This window comes from Grampus griseus (assembly GCF_964374135.1).
Source record: "Grampus griseus genome assembly, chromosome: 4".
In the NCBI taxonomy this organism is placed as follows: Eukaryota; Metazoa; Chordata; class Mammalia; order Artiodactyla; family Delphinidae; genus Grampus; species Grampus griseus.
Window position 1 is genome coordinate 113,997,020 of NC_138997.1, and position 19,901 is coordinate 114,016,920.

The 19,901-nt window shown below is 39.1% G+C and overlaps 1 protein-coding gene across 4 annotated transcripts in view; it reads left to right on the top strand.

Annotated features, from left to right (window-relative positions):
* The window catches only part of SEC24B (SEC24 homolog B, COPII coat complex component), a gene marked incomplete at its 5' end in the record, with an annotated part of 93,778 nt that overhangs the window by 10,834 nt on the left and 63,043 nt on the right, over positions 1 to 19,901 (top strand). For all 4 annotated transcript variants that reach the window (XM_082653040.1, XM_082653041.1, XM_082653038.1 and 1 more), the window contains one exon: positions 10,204 to 10,947. In XM_082653040.1, the coding sequence (XP_082509166.1) occupies positions 10,204 to 10,947 (744 nt within the window). The remainder of the gene's footprint in view (positions 1 to 10,203; positions 10,948 to 19,901) is intronic.

The window sequence follows — 19,901 nt, forward strand, 5'->3', positions numbered from 1 at the left end:
CACCACAACACTATTCAGAACAGTTCCATCACCATAAAAAAATGTCTTCATGCAGTCCCTTTGTAGTTAACAGCTCTCACTTCTGCAAATCCTGGCAACCATTGCTGTTCTCCTTCACCTTTTCCAGAGTGTTGTATAAATGGAACCATAAAATATATCATCTTTTGGGTCTGGTTTCTTTCACCATGTTCATCTATGCTGTTGCATGAAACAATGTTCTGTTCCCTTTTATTGCTGCATAGTATTCTATCTAGTATATGTATAAACAGGATTGTTTATCCATTCCTCCGTTGTTGAATATCTTGGTTGTTTCCAGCTTCTGGTGATCATGAATAAAGCTGCTATAAACATTCAGGCACTGGGTTTGTGTGAATACTAGTTTTCAGGTCACTTAGGTAAATATTTAGGAGTGGGACTGCTGGGTCATATGGTAAGTGTATGTTTAACCTTTTATAAGAAACAGCCAAACCATTTTCCAAGGTGGGTGTACTATTTTGCATTCGCTCCAACAATAAACTAGAGTTTCTGTTAAACTATATCTTTGCCAACATTTGATATTTTCAGGGTTTTTGTTTCAGTCATTCTAATGAGTGTATGGAGGTATCTCATTGGGGCTTTAATTTGCATTTCTCTGACTAATGATGAGCATATTTGCATACATTTGCCATCCATATATCTTCTTTGGTGATTATCTTTTCACATCTTTAACCAGTTTTTGGTTGGGTTGTCTGTTTTCTCACTGTTGAATTTTAAGAGTCCTTAATATATTCTGAATACAAGTTCTTTACTGAGCATGTGATTTGCAAATATTTTCTCCTAGTCTGCTACTTGTCTTTTAATCCTCTTAGTGGTTTTTGCAGAGCAAAAGTTTTTAATTTGATTAAATTCACTTTTTCAATATTTCATGCTTTTAGTGTTATAGGTAAGAACTTATTGCTAAACCCATATTCACCTGGATATTCTTCTATATTTTCTCCTATAAGTTTTAAAATTTTCCATTAAATCTATGCTTCGTTTTGACTTAATATTTGTTTAAGATCTGAGACATGTGTTGAGATTCATTTTTTTTGCATATGAACTATTCATCGATTGAAAAGTACCGTCAATTGAAAAGACTGTCTTTCCTCCATTGAATTGCCATGGCACCATTGTCAAAAAATCAGTTGACTGTGTTTTTGTGGCTCTATTTTTATTATTTTCTGTATGTCTAGCCTTTTGTCTGGACCACACTTTCTTTTTGTGTGTGTGTGTGTGTGTGTGTGTGTGTGTGCTACGCAGGCCTCTCACTGCTATGACCTCTCCCGTTGTGGAGCACAGGCTCCGGGCGCACGGGCTCAGCGGCCATGGCTCATGGGTCCAGCCGCTCCGCGGCACGTGGGATCTTCCCAGACTGGGGCATGAACCCGTGTCCCCTGCATTGGCAGGCGGACTCTCAACCACTGCGCCACCAGGGAAGCCCTGGACCACACTTTCTTGATTATTGTTGTATATAAAGTCTTGAAATTGGGTAAATCTTCCAACTGTTCTTTCTCAAAGTTTTTTGTTTGTTTTTTGCTATTTTAGTATCCTTGCCTTTTCCTAGAAAGTTTAGAATCGGCTTGTTGATATCCATAAAAGAGCCTTCATGTATTTTTATTGGTATTGTTTGAATCTAAAGATCAAAATTGAGATAATTTACATCTTAATGTCAAGTCTTCCAGTCCACAAACATGGTATATCATTCCATATCCTTGATTTCTTTCATCAGTGTTTTGTTCTATATATAGTTTTGTTTTGTTCTGTATATCAGTTCTATATATAGATCCTTCACATATTTCATTAGATTTGTATTTTAAGTACTACCTTTTGTGTGTGTGCTATTATAAATAGTATTTTGGTTTTAGAATCTGAATTCTGAATTTTTAAAAACAGTAATTGCTGCTCTAGTTGCTATTAGTACATAGTAAATTACAACAAAACAATGGTTAAGCAACCATTTTATTATGCTCACAGACTGTGTTGAACTAAGACTTTGAACAGGGCATGGCATAGATGGCTTTGCTCTGGGATGTCTAGGGCCTCAGCGGGGAAGACTTAAAATGATTTTGATGGCTGGAGATTGGGATGATCTTGAAGGCTTATTTATTCTCACATCTGGCACTTAGACTGGAATAACTCAGAGACTCGGACTTCAAACCAGAGTCCCGAGTGGTGACCTCTCTATGTGGTTTGGCTTCCTCAGACCATGACAGCTGTGGAGTAAATGGATTTCTTATGGAGCTGCTTAGGGATCCATATGCAGATATTCCATCAAACAGTGCAGGTGCTGAGTTGTCTGTGACCAAGCCTGTGAAGTCACACAGCTTTGCTTCTGCCATTCTTTATTAGTGGAAGCTGTTATAAGCCTGCTCAAATTCAAGGGGAGTAGACAGATCCTACCCTTTAATCAGCAGAGTATCAAAGAGTTTGGGAACTGTGTTTTAAAACTGCCACAGATGCTAAGGCAGTTATAGGAAATATAAGCAAATGAAACTGCTACTACTAGTAAAAACCCCATAATTTACAGAGTGTGTGTGTGTGTTTTTTTAAAGAGTATATAAATGATTTATTTGTGATATTTGCCAGGCTCAGTTTTTAGTTTATGCAGAAGAAATAAAACTTTAATACTAGTATACCCTAAGAGAAAGTTAAGAGTTATCTAATATATTTTAAGGTTGAAGAAAAGAGAGTGCATGCTTTGTTAGGTCACAGTAAGACAAATTTTTAAAAAATATTTGCTTGTCCTAGATATCAGTTTTTTTCAATTTAAACTGATCTTTATGGTTTGTTTTGTTTTTTCAGTGCAGGCTTTAAAAGTTTTTATTTTTTTATACAGCAGGTTCTTATTAGTCATCAATTTTATACACATCAGTGTATACATGTCAATCCCAGTTGCCCAATTCAGCACACCACCATCCCCACGCCCCCGCGGTTTTCCCCCCTTGCAGGCTTTAAAAGTTGATTTAAAATATTTAAAACAATCATTTTGCTTTCAACGAAGTTTTGATTCATTTATTATTTTGATTAAATTATACTAGAAATTTTGGGGGGTATACTTGGAACATTTAGATCTTGATATAGTGTAAGGAATGGTAAGCACCAACATATAATTAGCTGTTCCTACCTTTGCGTCCCCCCCTCCTCCCACAAAGTAAGTACCTTCCTTTTCTTTGATGGGCTGAAAAAGCAAATAGGATTTTTTGGGTGGGTAATTCACTTCTGATTAATTTCAGCCGATACAACGTTCCTGTTATTTTTAGAAGAATGGCATTTGAGTAGCTTGGACATGATGATGATGCTTTTCCTGTTTTCAGATCATGTGGCATAGGTGAACCAAATCAAATCAGGAAGTGGGTAGATATTTAAACAGATTTCTCTAACTCTGACTTGGCTCTTCTCTTGATTGATCAATTTGTACCAGTGTTGGGTTTTCCGTGACTGTAATGAAGAGTAGCAAACCCTGTGTTTTGTTTTGTTTTTAATTTTTGTTGCAGTATAGTTGGTTTACAGTGTTTTATTAGTTTCAGGTGTATAACAGGGTGAATCAGTTATATGTATATCCAGCAAGTCCATTTTTAAAATATATTTAAGGAAGAGAAGGAGGAGAACATTTTACACTTTTTTTAAGCATGTTAAATTCTTCTAAATGAACTGTGATCATGTAGAATATCCTGTAAGAAAAGTAAATTATATACCTAGTAAAACAGTGTTACCTGAGTTTTGGTTCTCTGTATGCTTCTTGGAAGTGTGGCCATTATTTTTTCTTTACAGCTTGATTGTGTAAGTTATGTTTGTATCTGCCATGGAGTATGTATTTAAATGACCAAAGATTAAGATTCCACTGCATTATTTAGTAGGAATTGAAAACAGAATAAGGAAATTATTCATATATCTTTTATAAACACATTGTCTGTTTTCTATTTTTATACAATTATTATGACAAAGAATACAGTGGCACTTTGTGTCAGTGAACTTGAAACAGCTTGAAATATATATATATATATTTTTTGATTATCTTTTCATTTGAGGTATGATACAGATATCTATTTCATTCCACAAGACAAGAAAATTAGATTCTAGGATAATTAAATTTGCCCTTGTAAGCAAAGCTAGAATTCCATTGTTTGAGATAATTGACCTTCTTGGCTAAAGAAAGCTAGCAGGATTTTAGTGTAGGGAGGGGCAGCAGATCATTGTCTGAAAGCACGGACTTGAGCCAGATTATTTGAATCAAATCCCAGCCCTCTTACTCCCTAAGTATGTGACTGTATTGAACAACTTAACTTTTGTGCCTCGTTTATTTTATTTATAAAGCGGTTATAATGATACTGTTTACTTCAGGGGGCTGTGAGGATTAAAGGAGTGAATATATGTAAAACATTTAGAACAGTGAGCGGCACAAAATCTAGTGTTTAGTAATGTTTAGACTATTAATAATATTAATATTATTGTTAACTTTAATGGTATTGATAAAATAAATACATTCTATAGTGATCAAAGATAAATACATAAAAATGGAAGTATTAAAAGCACTAGAGGAAAACATTGGTATATAGCTTTATAACATTGGAATGGGGCAGGCTCTACTAAGTATGATTTTAAAATTTATCAAGCATGAAAGATTTTACTATATAATAATTGAGAAACTATAGCAAGAGACAACATGAACAAAGTTAAAAAACAAACAATAACCTGAGGGAAAATATAGACAGCACATAATAATTACATATGGTTAAATTTCTTAACATACAAGAACATTTATAAATTATTAAGGGAAGCACAATCCTGTGGGAAAAGGGCAAATAACAAAGAAAGATACCCAAATGGCTAAGAAACATTCGAAAGGATTCTGAGCATCACTCAAAGTCTAGTATTGCAAACTAAAATGTTTCTCTCTTATTAGATTGGCAAAGATTAAAATGGTGCTCAGTGTTGGGAAGATGAGGCATTCTTAAGCATTACTGCTGAGCAGTATAAATTGATAGACATTTTTGGAGAGTTATTTGGCAATAATGGTCAATTTTAATAGCCCCAAAACCCTTTGAACCTCCAGTTTCACTTCTAGGAACTTACCCTGCAGATTCGTCAAAGAAGTTGACTTCATAAATTAGTTCTCTCCCTGGAATAAATATTCATCAATGGGGATTTGGTAAATAATGTTATGTTTCTACAATGAAATACCATATAGATTCTTTTAGAAGAGCAATGAAGTTTGTATATGCTAACACAGAAGGGAATCCAGGATATATCAGGTAAAAAAATGAAGTTGTCGAACTGTAGTATGATCTATGTCTGTTTAAATATATATGCTTATATATACATTACATATGTGTATATAGGTATACACATATGTAATAGGTACATTACATATGTGTATATAGGTATACACATATGTAATACATTACATATGTGTATATAGGTATACACATATGTAATAGGTACAAAGGATACACAAGAAACCATTAACTGTAGCTACATCTGGGACATAGGACATAAGCTACCAGGGAGAGAAGGGGACTTGTACTTTTCACTTTATATTCTTCATTGTTTGAATTTTTTTTAACAGTGGATATATTGTTACTTTTATAACTTAAAAAAAAAAGCCTGTAAGAAAGGTTTGAACGTCTTCCATGCTAGGTATATTGTTATCTATTGCTGCATAACAAAATACCCCAAAATTTATCAACTTAAAACAACAAATATTTAATCTCATAGTTTCTGAGGGACATGAAGCAGCCTAGCTAGGTGGTTCTGGTTTAGGGTCTCATGAGATTGTAGTCAGGCTATCAGCTGGGACTCTAGTTAGATTCTACTTGGGAGGGGACCTTCAAGATGGCGAAGGAGTAAGCCATGGAGATCACCTTCCTCCCCACAAATACATCAAAAACACATCTACGTGTGGAACAACTCCTACAGAATACCTACTGAATGCTGGCAGAAGACCTCAGACTTCCCAAAAGGCAAGAAAATCCCCACGTACCTGGGTAGGGCAAAAGAAAAAACAGAGACAAAAGAATAGGGACGGGACCTGCACCTCTGGGAGGGAGCTGTGAAGGAGGAAAAGTTTCCACACACTAGGAAGCCCCTTCACTGGCAGAGACAGGGGGTGGGTGGGGGGGGGAAGCTTCGGAGCCACGGAGGAGAGCGCAGCAACAGGGGTGCGGAGGACAAAGCGGAGAGATTCCCGCACAGAGGATCGGTGCCGACCAGCACTCACCAGCCCGAGAGGCTTGTCTGCTCACCCACCGGGGCGGGCGGGGGCTGGGAGCTGAGGCTCGGGCTTTGGTCGGATCCCAAGGAGAGGACTGGGGTTGGCTGCGTGAACATAGCCTGAAGGAACTAGTGCGCCACAGCTAGCCGGGAGGGAGTCCGGGAAAAAGTCTGGACCTGCGTAAGAGGCAAGAGACCATTGTTTCGGGGTGCGCAAGGAGAGGGGATTCCTTCCCTGTCTGCCCACGGAAAGCAGAGCACCGCCTAAACGAGCTCCAGAGACGGGCGTGAGCCGCGGCTATCAGCTCAGACCCCAGAGACGGGCATGAAATGCTAAGGCTGCTACTGCAGGCACCAAGAATCCTGTGTGCAAGCACAGGTCACAGGTCACTGTCCACACCTTGCCCCCAGGAGCCTCTGCAGCCCGCCACTGCCAGGATCCTGTGATCCAGGGACAACTTCCCTGGGAGAACACATAGCATACCTCAGGCTGTTGCAACGTCTCGCCAGCCTCTGCCACCACAGGCTCGCCCCGCATTCCAATTATAACTACCGTACCCCTCTCTCCCCCCGGCATGAATGAGCAAGAGCCCCCTAATCAGCCGCTGCTTTAACCCCGTCCTGTCTGGGAGGGAACAGATTCCTGAGGGTGACCTACACGCAGAGGTGGGGCCAAAACCAAAGCTGAACCCCAGGAGCTGTGCGAACAAAGAGGAGAAAAGGAAATCTCTCTGTGCAGCCTGAGGAGCAGTGGATTAAATCCCTGCAATCAACTTGATGTACCCTGCATCTGTGGAATACCTGAATAGACAGTGAATCATCCCTAAATTGAGGCGGTGGACTTTGGGAGCACCTGTAGACTTGGGGTTTGCTGTCTGCGACTGATTTGTTTCTGATTTTTATGTTTATCTTAGTATAATTTTTATTTTTTTATTTTTTTTTCATTTTAATTATTTATTATTTTTTTCTTTTTTATTTCTTTTTTTTTTGCTCCCTTGTCTTCTGAGCCGTGTGACCGACAGGGTCTTGGTGCTCTGCTCTGGTGTCAGGCCTGAGCCTCTGAGGTAGGAGAGCCGAGTTGAGGACACTGGACCACCAGAGACCTCCCGGCCCCATGTAATATCAATCGGCGAGAGCTCTCCCAGAGATCTTCGTCTCAATGCTAAGGCCCAGCTCCACCCAATGGCCAGCAAGCTCCAGTGCTGGGTGCCCCATGCCAAACAACTAGCAAGACAGTAACACAACCCCATCCATTAGCAGAGAAGCTGCCTAAAATCATACTAAGGTCACAGACACCCCAAAACACACTGCCAGATGCAGCCCTGCCCACCAGAAAGACAAGATCCAGCCCCACCACCAGACCACAGGCACCAGTCCCCTCCATCAGGAAGCCTACACAAGCCACTGAACCAACCTCACCCACTGGGGGCAGACACCAAAAACATCGGGAACTACGAACCTGCAGCCTGCGAAAAGGAGACCCCCAAACACAGTTAAACAAAATGAGAAGACAGAAATATGCAGCAGATGAAGGAGCAAGGTAAAAACCCACCAGACCAAAAAAATGAAGAGGAAATAGGCAGTTTACCTGAAAAAGAATTCAGAGTAATGGTAGTAAAGATGATCCAAAATCTTGGAAATAGAATGGAGAAAATATAAGAAACGTTTAACAAGGACCTAGAACTAAAGAGTAAACAAACAGTGATGAACAACACTATAAATGAAATTAAAAATTCTCTAGAAGGAATCAATAGCAGAATAACTGAGACAGAAGAATGGATAAGTGACCTGGAAGATAAAACAGTGGAAATAACTACCACAGAGCAGAATGAAGAAAAAAGAATGAAAAGAATTGAGGACAGTCTCAGAGACCTCTGGGACAACATTAAACTCACCAGCATTCGAATTATAGGGGTCCCAGAAGAAGAAGAGAAAAAGAAAGGGTCTGAGAAAATATTTGAAGAGACTATAGTTGAAAAGTTCCCTAACATGGGAAAGGAAATAGTCAATCAAGTCCAGGAAGCACAGAGAGTCCCATACAGGACAAATCCAAGGAGAAACACACCAAGACACATATTAATCAAACTATCAAAAATACAAAGAAAAAATATTAAAAGCAGCAAGGGAAAAGCAACAAGCAACATACAAGGGAATCCCCATAAGGATAACAGCTGATCTTTCAGCAGAAACTCTGCAAGCCCGAAGGGAGTGGCAGGACATACTTAAAGTGATGAAAGGGAAAAACCTACAACCAAGATTACTCTACCCAGCAAGAATCTCATTCCCATTCGATGGAGAAATTAAAACCTTTACAGACAAGCAAAAACTAAGAGAATTCAGCACCACCAAACCAGCTTTACAACAAATGCTAAAGGAACTTCTCTAGGCAGGAAACACAAGAGGAGGAAAAGACCTACAAAAACAAACCCAAAATAATTAAGAAAATGGTAATAGGAACATACATATCGATAATTACCTTAAATGTAAATGGATTATATATACAATGGAATATTACTCAGCCATAAAAAGAAACGAAATTGAGTTATTTGTAGTGAGGTGGACGGACCTAGAGACTGTCATACAGAGTGAAGTAAGTCAGAAAGAGAAAAACAAATACTGTAAGCTAACACATATAAATGGAATCTAAAAAGGAAAAAAAAAAGGTTATGAAGAACCTAGGGGCAGGGCAGGAATAAAGACGCAGATGTAGAGAATGGACTTGAGGACCTGGGGAGGGAGAAGGGTAAGCTGGGACGAAGTGAGAGAGTGGCATGGACATATATACACTACCAAATGTAAAATAGATAGCTAGTGGGAAACAGCTGCATCTCATGGGGACATCAGCTTGGTGCTTTGTGACCACCTAGAGGGGTGAGATAGGGTGGGAGGGAGACGCAAGAGAGAGAGAGTATATGGGGATATAGGTATGCATATAGCTGATTCACTTTGTTATACAGCAGAAACTAACACACCATTGTAAAGCAATTATACTCCAATAAAGATGTTAAAAAAAAAGTAACATAGGAAGTTTAATATCCAGTTACTCCTTGGCAGCACTATCATCACAGCCAAATGCCCACCAACTGATAAATGGAGAAACAAATCGTGGTCTGTCCATACAATGGAATGTGACTCAGCCATAAAAAGGAATGAAGGTTGGATACAGGCTACAATGTGGATGACCCTGAGAGCATTATGCCAAGTGAAAGAAGCCAAACGCAAAAGGTCATATACTGGGTGATTCTGTTTATATGAAATACTCAAAATAGGTAAATCCACAAAGATGGAAAGCAGATTAGTAGCTGCCAGGGCCTGGGGGCAGGGAAGAGTGAGGAACAACTGCTTAATGAGGATGGGTTTCCTTTCAGGGTGATGAAAGTGTTTTGAAATTAGAGGTGATGGTTGCATAAGAGCGTGAATGTACTAAATGCCACTGAATTGTACCTTTTAAAATGGTTGAGTGTATGTTATATAAATTTGCCTCAATTAAAAAAAGAGAGAGAGACTCTACTTGGTATGAAGGATCTGCTTCCAGGCTCACTCCTGTGATTGTTGGCAGACCTCAGTTTCTCTCTAGCTGTTGGTCAGGAGAGTTCAGTTCCTCACTGCATGGGTTTCTCCAGAGGGCTCTTCACAACTTGACAGCTTTGTTCTTCCACACTGAGTAAGTGATCTAAGAGAGTGCCAGTGCCCAAGACTGGGCAGATCTTTGGAATGATATATCATTACCTCTGCTATATGCTGTTGGTCACACAGTCCACTCCTGGTATATTGTGGGAGGGGGTCAGTACCGGGGGTGGGGGTCATTGGGGGCCATCTTGGAGGCTATCACAGTGGGTCTATCAGAGTATAATCTCTTGTAACAATTTGGGATTATGAAGAAGTAAATTAGGGCAACATTTAGATGGGGACTGTGCTTAAAAGTTAGTTGCCTTCTTACTAATTCTTGTAAATATTTGCTCTTTTTTTTTTCAGGTCCAGCACAGAATCAAATGCAGGTTCCATCTGGGTATGGATTGCATCCTCAAAGCTACACTGCTCCCTCAGGACATTACTCTCAAGGACCTGGGAAAATGACCTCATTGCCATTGGATAGCCAGTGTGATGATTACTACTCTGGTCTCTATAGGGTACCAACACAAAATGTGGTGACTCCTAACACAGCAAGCCCACAGCCAGGAGCACAGCAGATGTATGGCAGCGTTCCTCCTGCCCCTCACGTCGTGGGATCCACTCTGGGATCATTCCAAGGTGCCGGGTCATCAGCATCACATTTGCATACGAGTGCCTCCCAGCCACACTCCTCTTTTGTGAATCATTACAATAGTCCAGCCATGTACTCTGACAATTCTTCTGTTGCTGCTCAGGGATTTCCCTCTACTTGCGGTCACTACGCTTTGTCAACTGTTTCTAATGCTGCGTATCCTAGTGTTTCATATCCCTCTCTACCTGCTGGTGATCCATATGGGCAGCAAATGTTTACCTCACAGAATGCTCCGACTGTCAGGCCAATTAGAGATAATTCATTTTCTGGTCAAAATACAGCTATCAGCCATCCATCACCACTTCCACCTCCACCATCACAACAGTACCACCAGCAGCAGAGTCTTTCAGGATACAATACTTTTGCGTGGTCAGCTTCAGGCCTTCCGTCAACCCAAGACAATCTAATCCAAAACCACACCTCCCTGGCTACAGCCAACAACCCAACAAATCCTGGTAGGTTGAATGAAAAGTTCACCAAAGCATGGTTGAAAATCAGTGCATTTCCAATCTGATTTTTATTGCATGAAGGTTAAAGATGATACTGCCTATTAGAAAAATTGGAAATTAGCTCACCTTTGCAATTTATTTGCTTTATTTATAGTGGAATTTTGCAGCATCTTCTTGAACCCTTCCCCTTCATCTATTCACAATTAGCCACCCAACCATCTGCCTTGTATAGCATGGTTCCTTGCCATGATTGGGATCTCAGTTGGTATTTATTGCTGTGTTTTCATGCCTCTGCAGTAGTTGTCTTTAATGTGAGTTAGGAATAAGGCAAAATGGAAGGGTCTATTTGGGGATATGCTTTGGTAGCTAATACTTTATTTTTTATATTAGTTCAACCTTGGGACAGTTACTATTCCAGCCATAGCCCTATTCACTATAGAAAAAATGATGGCCTGCAATACCACACTGGTTTCTCTAGGTGAACCCCTATTAGTGACTTTCACAGAAGATATATTTCCTATACATTAAAGTTGATGTTTTCTCAGCCCCAGATTGGTAAGTTAGGATGAAGGACAGGGAAGATGGAGAAAGATACATGAAGAATACCCTTGTAATTAGTTTTTCTTACCTTCCTAAACCAAGATGTGGTTAAATTTATTTGTTTAAAAATTATGTATGCAAGGTATGTAGTTTTTTAGTGGCGAGTTTGCATAGGATATATTCACTTTAATTCAACTTGTGAACTTGAACTTAACAAAATCTGCTCTTGAACTGAATGAAAAGGTATGTAAAGGATGGGAATTGTTAAAGCTGTGATCGTTTTCTGAATGATGTCTTTAGATTGTATATCAGAGTCTAGATAGCCATATGTCAAGGATGTTGTAGAAAAGTATCATTCCCTGGACAGTTAGATTATTTAAAGTTAGAACTTTAGAATATTAGATCTGAAGTGTGCATTTGAGATCATCTATTCTTTCGTTGCTATGTTGTTTAGAAACACTTTGGGCTACAAGCAACTAATAGTGGTTTAAACAAGAAAGGTGGTATTTTTCTCACATAACAAGAAGTCTAGGCAGATGCAGTAGATCTAGATGTCCTCAGTGTCTTTTTTCCCTTTCCACTCTGCCATCCTTAGTATGTTGGTTTATAGAAACAAGATAACTTCTGTACCTGTAGACAGCAAGTCAAAGTTAAAAGCAGAAAGAAGGGAGAGGAAAGAAGATGGGGTTGTGGCATTGACCCCATTTCATTTTACATACCATTTGTCATAGCTGTTTTAAAAGACCATCTCTAATTTAAGGGAAGGCTAGAAAATGAATATTTAGCTTTGTAGCCTTCATGGTAGAGGCAGGCCAGAAAGAAGGGGTTTAGCATTAACTGGGTTTTAGGTAAGTCAACTTGAAACATCTATCACAATTCCCAAATCTGGCTGTGCACCAGAATACCTTGCACAGATTGTGATCTTGAAACCCAACTTACTGAGCTAGAATAGAATCTCCAGGGTAGTCTTGGCACGCAATTTGTGGGATCTTAGTTCCCTGACCAGGGATCGAACCCGGGCCCTCAGCAGTGAAAGTGCAGAGTCCTAACCACTGGACCACCAGGGAATTCCCTTGGAAATCTGTATTTCTGACTTGATCATGAGTGATGTCGGGTAGCAGATCCATATTCTACTGTAGTCCTTTTGTTTAACAAATGAGGAAAGCCTGTAGTCATTAATGTTAGAAACAGAGCTTGTCCTGAAGCTCAGTTTCTTCTGACTCTCAGTCTACCCTTCTCAGAACCAGGGCTTTCTGTCCCCTAGAAATTCTGTTTTCTTTCTTTCTTCTTTCAGCAGTCCTTTTACACATCAGCTTATCCTAAGGTCCCTCTGACTTAAGGATTTTGTGACTTTCGTGACAAAAAAAGGAGAAATTCAGCTAATTGCTGTCTTATTCTGAGATGGGACTGAATAAAACTAATTTATGCTGAGATGTAGGATCAGGGAAATGTAGGGCCACTTGGCTAAGGAATAGAATACCTGTGGGGGAGGGCCTATCGTTGAAGAAAATGTTGAATAAAGAGTAAGAACAATTACAAAATTAGCTTCTATTTGAATAAGTAGTAATTAAGCCGTTAGGCAGAGAGAAGGGGGTATACTTCCATTCTTTTAATTGTGATACTATACTGTGAAAGCCATAGTAAATATAATTTTAGAAGTTCATTTGTTAAGAAGTGGGTTTCTTTATTTTTTCCCTTTAGATTGGTGAATGACTTTTTAATTGTAGTTCAGAAGTTGACAAATTAAGTGTATCTCAGGTTAGTATGACCCATGCTCGTCACCATTTCAAAAGAAATAAAGAGGTTACTTTTAAAACGTACTTTAAATATTACAGAAGTTCCTAAACTTTCTCAGCTGATGTTTCTCAATATTTTTTCCAGTGCCTCAAGCTACTTAGTATTAATAGTTCACAAGGTTTTTTGACAGATGTCACTGTGTTTCTCTTGAAAATTTAAAACATCCCTTGGAACTCTGTGAGTTTGTTGCGAGGGCAACTTGGGTGCCTAATTACAAGGTTTGGGAACCATGGGTATACTGAGTTTAATGTTCTAGAAAAGCAATTTAATTGGTTTGGACATTTTAAAATTATATTGTCATATTAAAATGAGAATCTTAGGTATTAATCATAGTTTTGTGTGAAAATCAATCTTTGAGTAATTGACAAGAATGATTGCATTTTTATTACCTGGTTATATTAGTTTCATTTTCAGGTAGTATAATAAAAATTCTTAAGCAATTTGTGAAGGGTTAAGATCCAAAAGCATAAACCTGACTTAAGTGATTATCAAAAACACAGTGATTAATACATGCTGTTACTTTTAGGCAGTTGATGAGTTCATATTCAGAAACATAGAATAAAAGAGACATGTAAGTGTTATCTCATTTGCCTATATTTTATTATTATTTTTTAATTCTATTTATTTGGCTGCGTTGGGTCTCCATTGCTGCACTCGGGCTTTCTCTAGTTGCAGCGAGCAGGGGCAACCCTTCGTTGTAGCGCGCGGGCTTCTCACTGCAGTGGCTTCTCTTGTTGCAGAGCACGGGCTCTAGGCACGCAGGCTTCAGCAGTTGCAGCACGCGGGCTCAGTAGTTGTGGTGCACGGGCTGTAGGGTACACGGGCTCAGTAGTTGTGGCTCGCGAGCTCTAGAGCGCAGCCTCAGTAGTTGTGGCGCATGGGCTTAGTTGCTCTGCGGCATGTGGGATCTTCCCGGACCAGGGCTCAAACCCGTGTCTGCTGCATTGGCAGGCGGATTCTTAACCACTGCACAGCCAGGGAAGTCCAGTTGCCTCTTTATTTTAGAAAAGCATGTTAGTACAATTCAGCACTAGAATTTCAGATTACTTTATTAAAAACATAGTGATGTATGTTTGGGGGGCTATGTTTAGTTGTTAACTTAGAGTGAAATTTTGGCTGGTGTTTAAAAGGTGTCATTATACCATTAAAATTTTTTAAACTGGCACTATAGGTAAATTTGTCAAGGTTCAGAAGCTCTTTCTTAGTTTGAGATGAAGTTGGCTGAGTAATACAACTTCAGTAAGGATCACATCTTGACAGCATATTGTAGAATAGTACTGAGTACAATTTTATTAAAAAACACTTAAAAATCTACTTATAAAAATAATAATAATAAACATTTATATAATCCTTATATAAAAATCCACAACATACATGACACTAAGGTATAACCACTGGTAAGTTAATATACATCTATCATCTCGGGGTGGTGATGTGCCTGAGGAAAAGCAAAATAGATCCCTATAGGAGGTGACTATCTGGATAAAGAAATACGAGTTAGAAGTAAGTTAGAAAACTACATTGGAGGTACAAATAGTACAGTTAAGAGATTATTTTCAGCTTTGGAAACTTGTGATGAGATTGCAGAGTTGTGAGATAGTAATAATTATGCTCCCTCACACTCGTACTCCTTCAGTTTTTCCAAAGCTACTCTTGAACCTTTTCATCTTTACTCAACTTTATACCTTCCACCTGTAAATTGTTCTATATTTACTCCTTCTTCAAGCTCAGAAGATGAGATGTCCATCTTTGTGACCACTTCCTTCAAAAGTTGACTTTATCAGTTGTCCCTTTTCTGTATCTCAGTTCCCCATTTTCTCCTGGGCTATGGCATTGGAAAAGTAAGAGGAAAAGACTTGAAGGAAAAACATAAGCTTGGTCCTGTATGTAATCAGCAGCCATCAGAAATTTTTAAACAAGGGGGCGACGCTATCAGATTTGTGTTTCAGATCTTTCTTCTGTGAGCAATGTGGTAGGTGGACTGCAGGAGGAAGAACTTGGAGACAGGAAGACCAGCTAGGAAGGAATTACTACAATTATCTAGATGAAGGATGCTGACACAGGTTGAGATTTATTTATACAGAAGACAGATGGCAAGAGATGATTTCAAGAATTCATTGATAAGGTTTATGAAGGAAAAGGAATAATAAAAGTTAACTTAAATTTTCTAGTTTGAACAACTTGAATGGGTAATGGTGTTATTAGTTGAGAATTTGCTAAACCTTCCTAGTTTCAAAAGAGTTTATGTACAGTTACTAAGGAGCTACTAAAAACTAACAGGGGAACTACCTTAATGCCAATAAATAAATAAATAGATAAACAGACAAATGATTTATTTTTGAATTGTAGGTTCTGTCTCTAAGTATACCATGTTTCATCTGTCAAATTCTCTTTGTGAAAAGGGTAGTTTTGTTGTTGTTGTTTTTGGCTGGCAGTTTTCTGTGGTCCTTCATATTTGTGGAACTTGTCTCCATTTATTTGACAAATACTTGAAAGCCAGCTATGTGACAGGTGTTTATTTTAGTGCTGGGAGATAAAATAGCAAGTAAAAAGGCTTGATCCTTATCTTCATGAAGTTTGTAATCTTCTTGGGGAGGCAAACATTATCCAAATAAACACAAATAAATGTAAAATTGCTACTATTATTTAAGTATCATGAAGCAGAGATGTATAGTGCTTGGTGAGAGTACCCTAGGTATAGCGTACTCAGGAAGTTTTCCCTGATCTCTGATATGTGAGCTGCAATCTGAAGAATGAATTCTCCATGTATAAAATAAATTACGGATGAAATAAATATTTAAATGCAAAAAGGCAAAACTTTAAAACTTTTGAGAGAAAATACGGAAGAACCTTGGAGTTGGGAAAGATTTCTTAAGGACACCACACACAGTGCTAGCTAGCCATAAAGAATAAGCATGATAAGGTTTACTATCATCTAATTAAGAACTTTGTTTCATTGAAAGGCAACATAAAGAGAACAAAAAGACAAGCCATGAAACGGGAGAAAAAAATATTTTATAGTATTTTATCCAGAATATACAAATAACACATAAGATCAGTAAGGAAAAGACCAGCAACCCAAGAAAAAAATACATGAACAGGCATTTCACAGATGAAAGGAAAACATACTCGGTCTCATTAATAATCAGGGAAAAGCAACTTAAAACTAGAACGGGATATCTACTTATACCTAGCAGCAGGATGGTAAAACTTTGAAAGACCGACTATACCAAGGCATGGCAAGCATGTGGAATAACAGGAAACTCTTAGACAGTGTTAGGAGAAGGACCTATTGGTTCTGCATTTTAGGGAAATTTGGCATAAGTGGGATTGAAGGTAACCACACCCTGAAACACAGCTCTCCCACTTCTGTGTACTCTAGAGAAGTCCTTCTCATACTTTGTGAGTATGAATCACCTGGGGCCTTGTTAAAATGGAGGTTCTGATTCACCAGGTCTAGTAGTGCCTGGCCTAAGGATTTTATCAAGTTTCTGTATCAAGTGTTGCTAGCCCATAGAGTACGCTTTGAATAAGAGGGCCCTACGGCACCACTTCCTGTTTTAAATGTGTAGTACTTGTAGAGAATAACATTTTGCGGGAGGGATTCTGAGCTAAAGGGTCTAGTCTGTTCCCCAGGCCAAGGGACTCACTTCCCACAGGCCCCCAGGGCTGAGGGGATCCTCGTCCCTTGCTGTACAGCTACATACCCACTTTTGAGCTGTGGCACACACGTTGAGGAGCTCCACCCCCAGAGAAACTAGCACATGTGTACCAGGGACATGTTCATGAATATTCCTGTAGTACTGTATGTGAAAACATAAAATTGGAACCCAGAAGTCCATTTATGATAGAATGGATATCAGTATATCCTTCCAGTGGGCTACTGACCAGCAGTGAAAGTGATGAAATAGAGCTATACTCATTAACACAAATGAATCCCAGAAATGTAACAGGATTCATGGAAGAATATATGCAGTATGCTATTGTTATAAAGTTAAAAAAACATGCAAAAATAATGTTTAGGGATACTTATTTGTGTGGTAAACTAATAACAAAAGCAAGAGAATAAGGAACACAGTTCAGAAGGGAGGCAAGGGAATACCTTCCGTGAGGAGTACACCAAGAGCTTCAACAGTATTGGAAATGTTTTATTTTCACAGTTGGATGCTGAGTTCATGGGTGTTTCTTTATTAAGATTTTATAAATACATACACATATACGTATCACTTTTTATTTGTATCAATTATTTTATTAAAGAAAAAAATTTATTACATCTAAGGGGGAGCAAGTGTATTCCCCTTTAATGGGAGAGAGCATGGCAAGTTCAAGGGACTGAAAGACCAGTGAAGCTAGAGGAGAACCATGGGCCAGGAGGAGGCTGGGAACTCAGGATCATTCAGGGCCTCGTTGACCATGTTAAGAAGTGTTCAGGGTAAGATGTTTTGTCTTCACCCTCAACCACTGGCAGACTATTGAAGGACTGTAAGGAGGGTGATGCCGTGTATCAGGCTGGAGACTGGAGAACACAGAGGGCTGTGTTCAAACCTGAACTACTTATCTTAGACTTTGTGCTTGGAATTGTTTTTGAAAAATTACTTGTGGGAATAATTTGAGGCCTAGGGTGATGGAATTGTTCTCCAGAGAGGATTTATATTTCCTTCTGCCAGTTTCCTCCAGGTACTACCAGCCTGTGATCACATCCATCCAAGTCCCAAGTGTCTAGATGTACGGGACTGTGCATATGTTCTGAATCAAAGCTGCTGGCTTTTGTAAGGCTTAGCTTCCTGGTTTATCCTTAGCCCGAGGTTATAACCCTTCAGATACTATCCTAAAAGTGGAGGTATGGGGTGCTGAATCAGGTGCCCCATCTTGGGTGTGCTGTAGGAGATGTCTTGCTTCCCATGCTCTGCAAGGCTACAGAAAACAGCAGATCAGGTTTTCAACAGATAACCACAGGATGAAAGCAGCTCTGAGTGTTAGGCTTATTTCTCTGAGTTTTCAATTTCTTACAGATTTTCACCCAGAGATTCATTAATATCATGTTAGATCTTTGATTATTTTAAGAAGATCTTTTTAAGTATAGTTTTTAAAGTTACCTTTAGTAGAAGGTTTGATCCTAATTACCTAGATCATCATTACCAGAGGCAGAAATATCTTCTATATTTTTAGACAGTGTCTTTCAGTTTCTTATTATGAGCAAAGGTAAAGTTAATATATTTACTGTCTTCCACACCCCTTTCCTTTTTTATATCACTCAATTTTAGGTGATTATATCTTAATTTTTACTTTGTACTGTTAAATATATTCATCGCTCTGTTACTTTAGCATTTTTAATGATTTCACCAGTTATCTAATGCTGGTTTAAAACAAAAATTATTTATTATTTTTCATAGTTCTGTGGGTTGTTTGGACAGTTCCTCTGCCCGTTTTCTTGGACTCATGTGACTTCATTTAGCTGGAGAGTTGGCTGGGCTGGAGGATCGTAGACTTCACTCATATGTCTAGCAGTTGGTGCGCACCGTTCAGTGGGGGCACCTAGGTTTTTCTCCACATGATTAGATTAGCTTCCTTATGTCAGAGGTCCCCAACCCCCCGGGCTGCCTACTGGTACTGGTCCGCGGCCTGTTAGGACCCGGGCCACACAGCAGGAGGAGAGTGGCAGGCAAGTGACCGAAGCTTCATCTGCGGCTCCCCACCCCTCCCCATTGCTTGCATTACCACCTGAACCATTCCCCCGTCACCCAAGGCCTTGGAAGAATTGTCTTCCACGAAACTGGCCCCTGGTGCCAAAAGGTTGGGGACCGTTGCCTTACGTGATGGTCTCAGGGCAGCATTTCAAGAGCAGAAAGGCATAAGCTGTAGTACCTCTTGAGACTTGAGGTCTTGGACTTGTACACCATTACTTCTGCCACGTTCTGTTGATTAAAGCTAGTCGAAAGTTTAGCCTCAATTCAGGGAGTGGGAAAATAGATTCCACTTCTCAATGAGAGGAACTGCAAAATATTGTGACTGTGTTTTCGGTCTCACAATGATGTTTGTCCTTCCTAAAAATGATGTGGCAATTAACGTATTTAGACTACCTTCCACCTTCTTTCTCCATTCTCATATTTATATCATTTGTACACTATTGGGAAATGTATCACATTTTGTTCTGTCACTATATTCTTGCATTTGTTTCGGTCTTAGACCTAACTTTGTTCATATATATATATGAACATGTCATACATATATACACATATGTACATGTCTGTATGTGTATGTATACTATTGTGTAAGTTTAAGATGTGCAACATGATGATTTGATATACATATTTATTGCAAAATGATGACCACAGTAAGGTTAGTTAATACATCCATCATCTCTCATAATTACCATTTTTGTGTATATGGTGAGAATATTTAATATCTACTGTTTGAACAGCTTCCAAGTATATGATAACAGTATTGTTAACTGTAGTCACTGTGCTATACATTAGAGCTCCAGAACCTACTCATCTTGTAACTGAGAGTTTGTACTCTTTGACCAATATCTCCCTATTTCCCCTGCTTCCCTGCTTCTGGCAACCAAAACTTTCTATTTCTGTGAGTTCGGCTTTTTTAGATTCCATATGTAAATTACACCA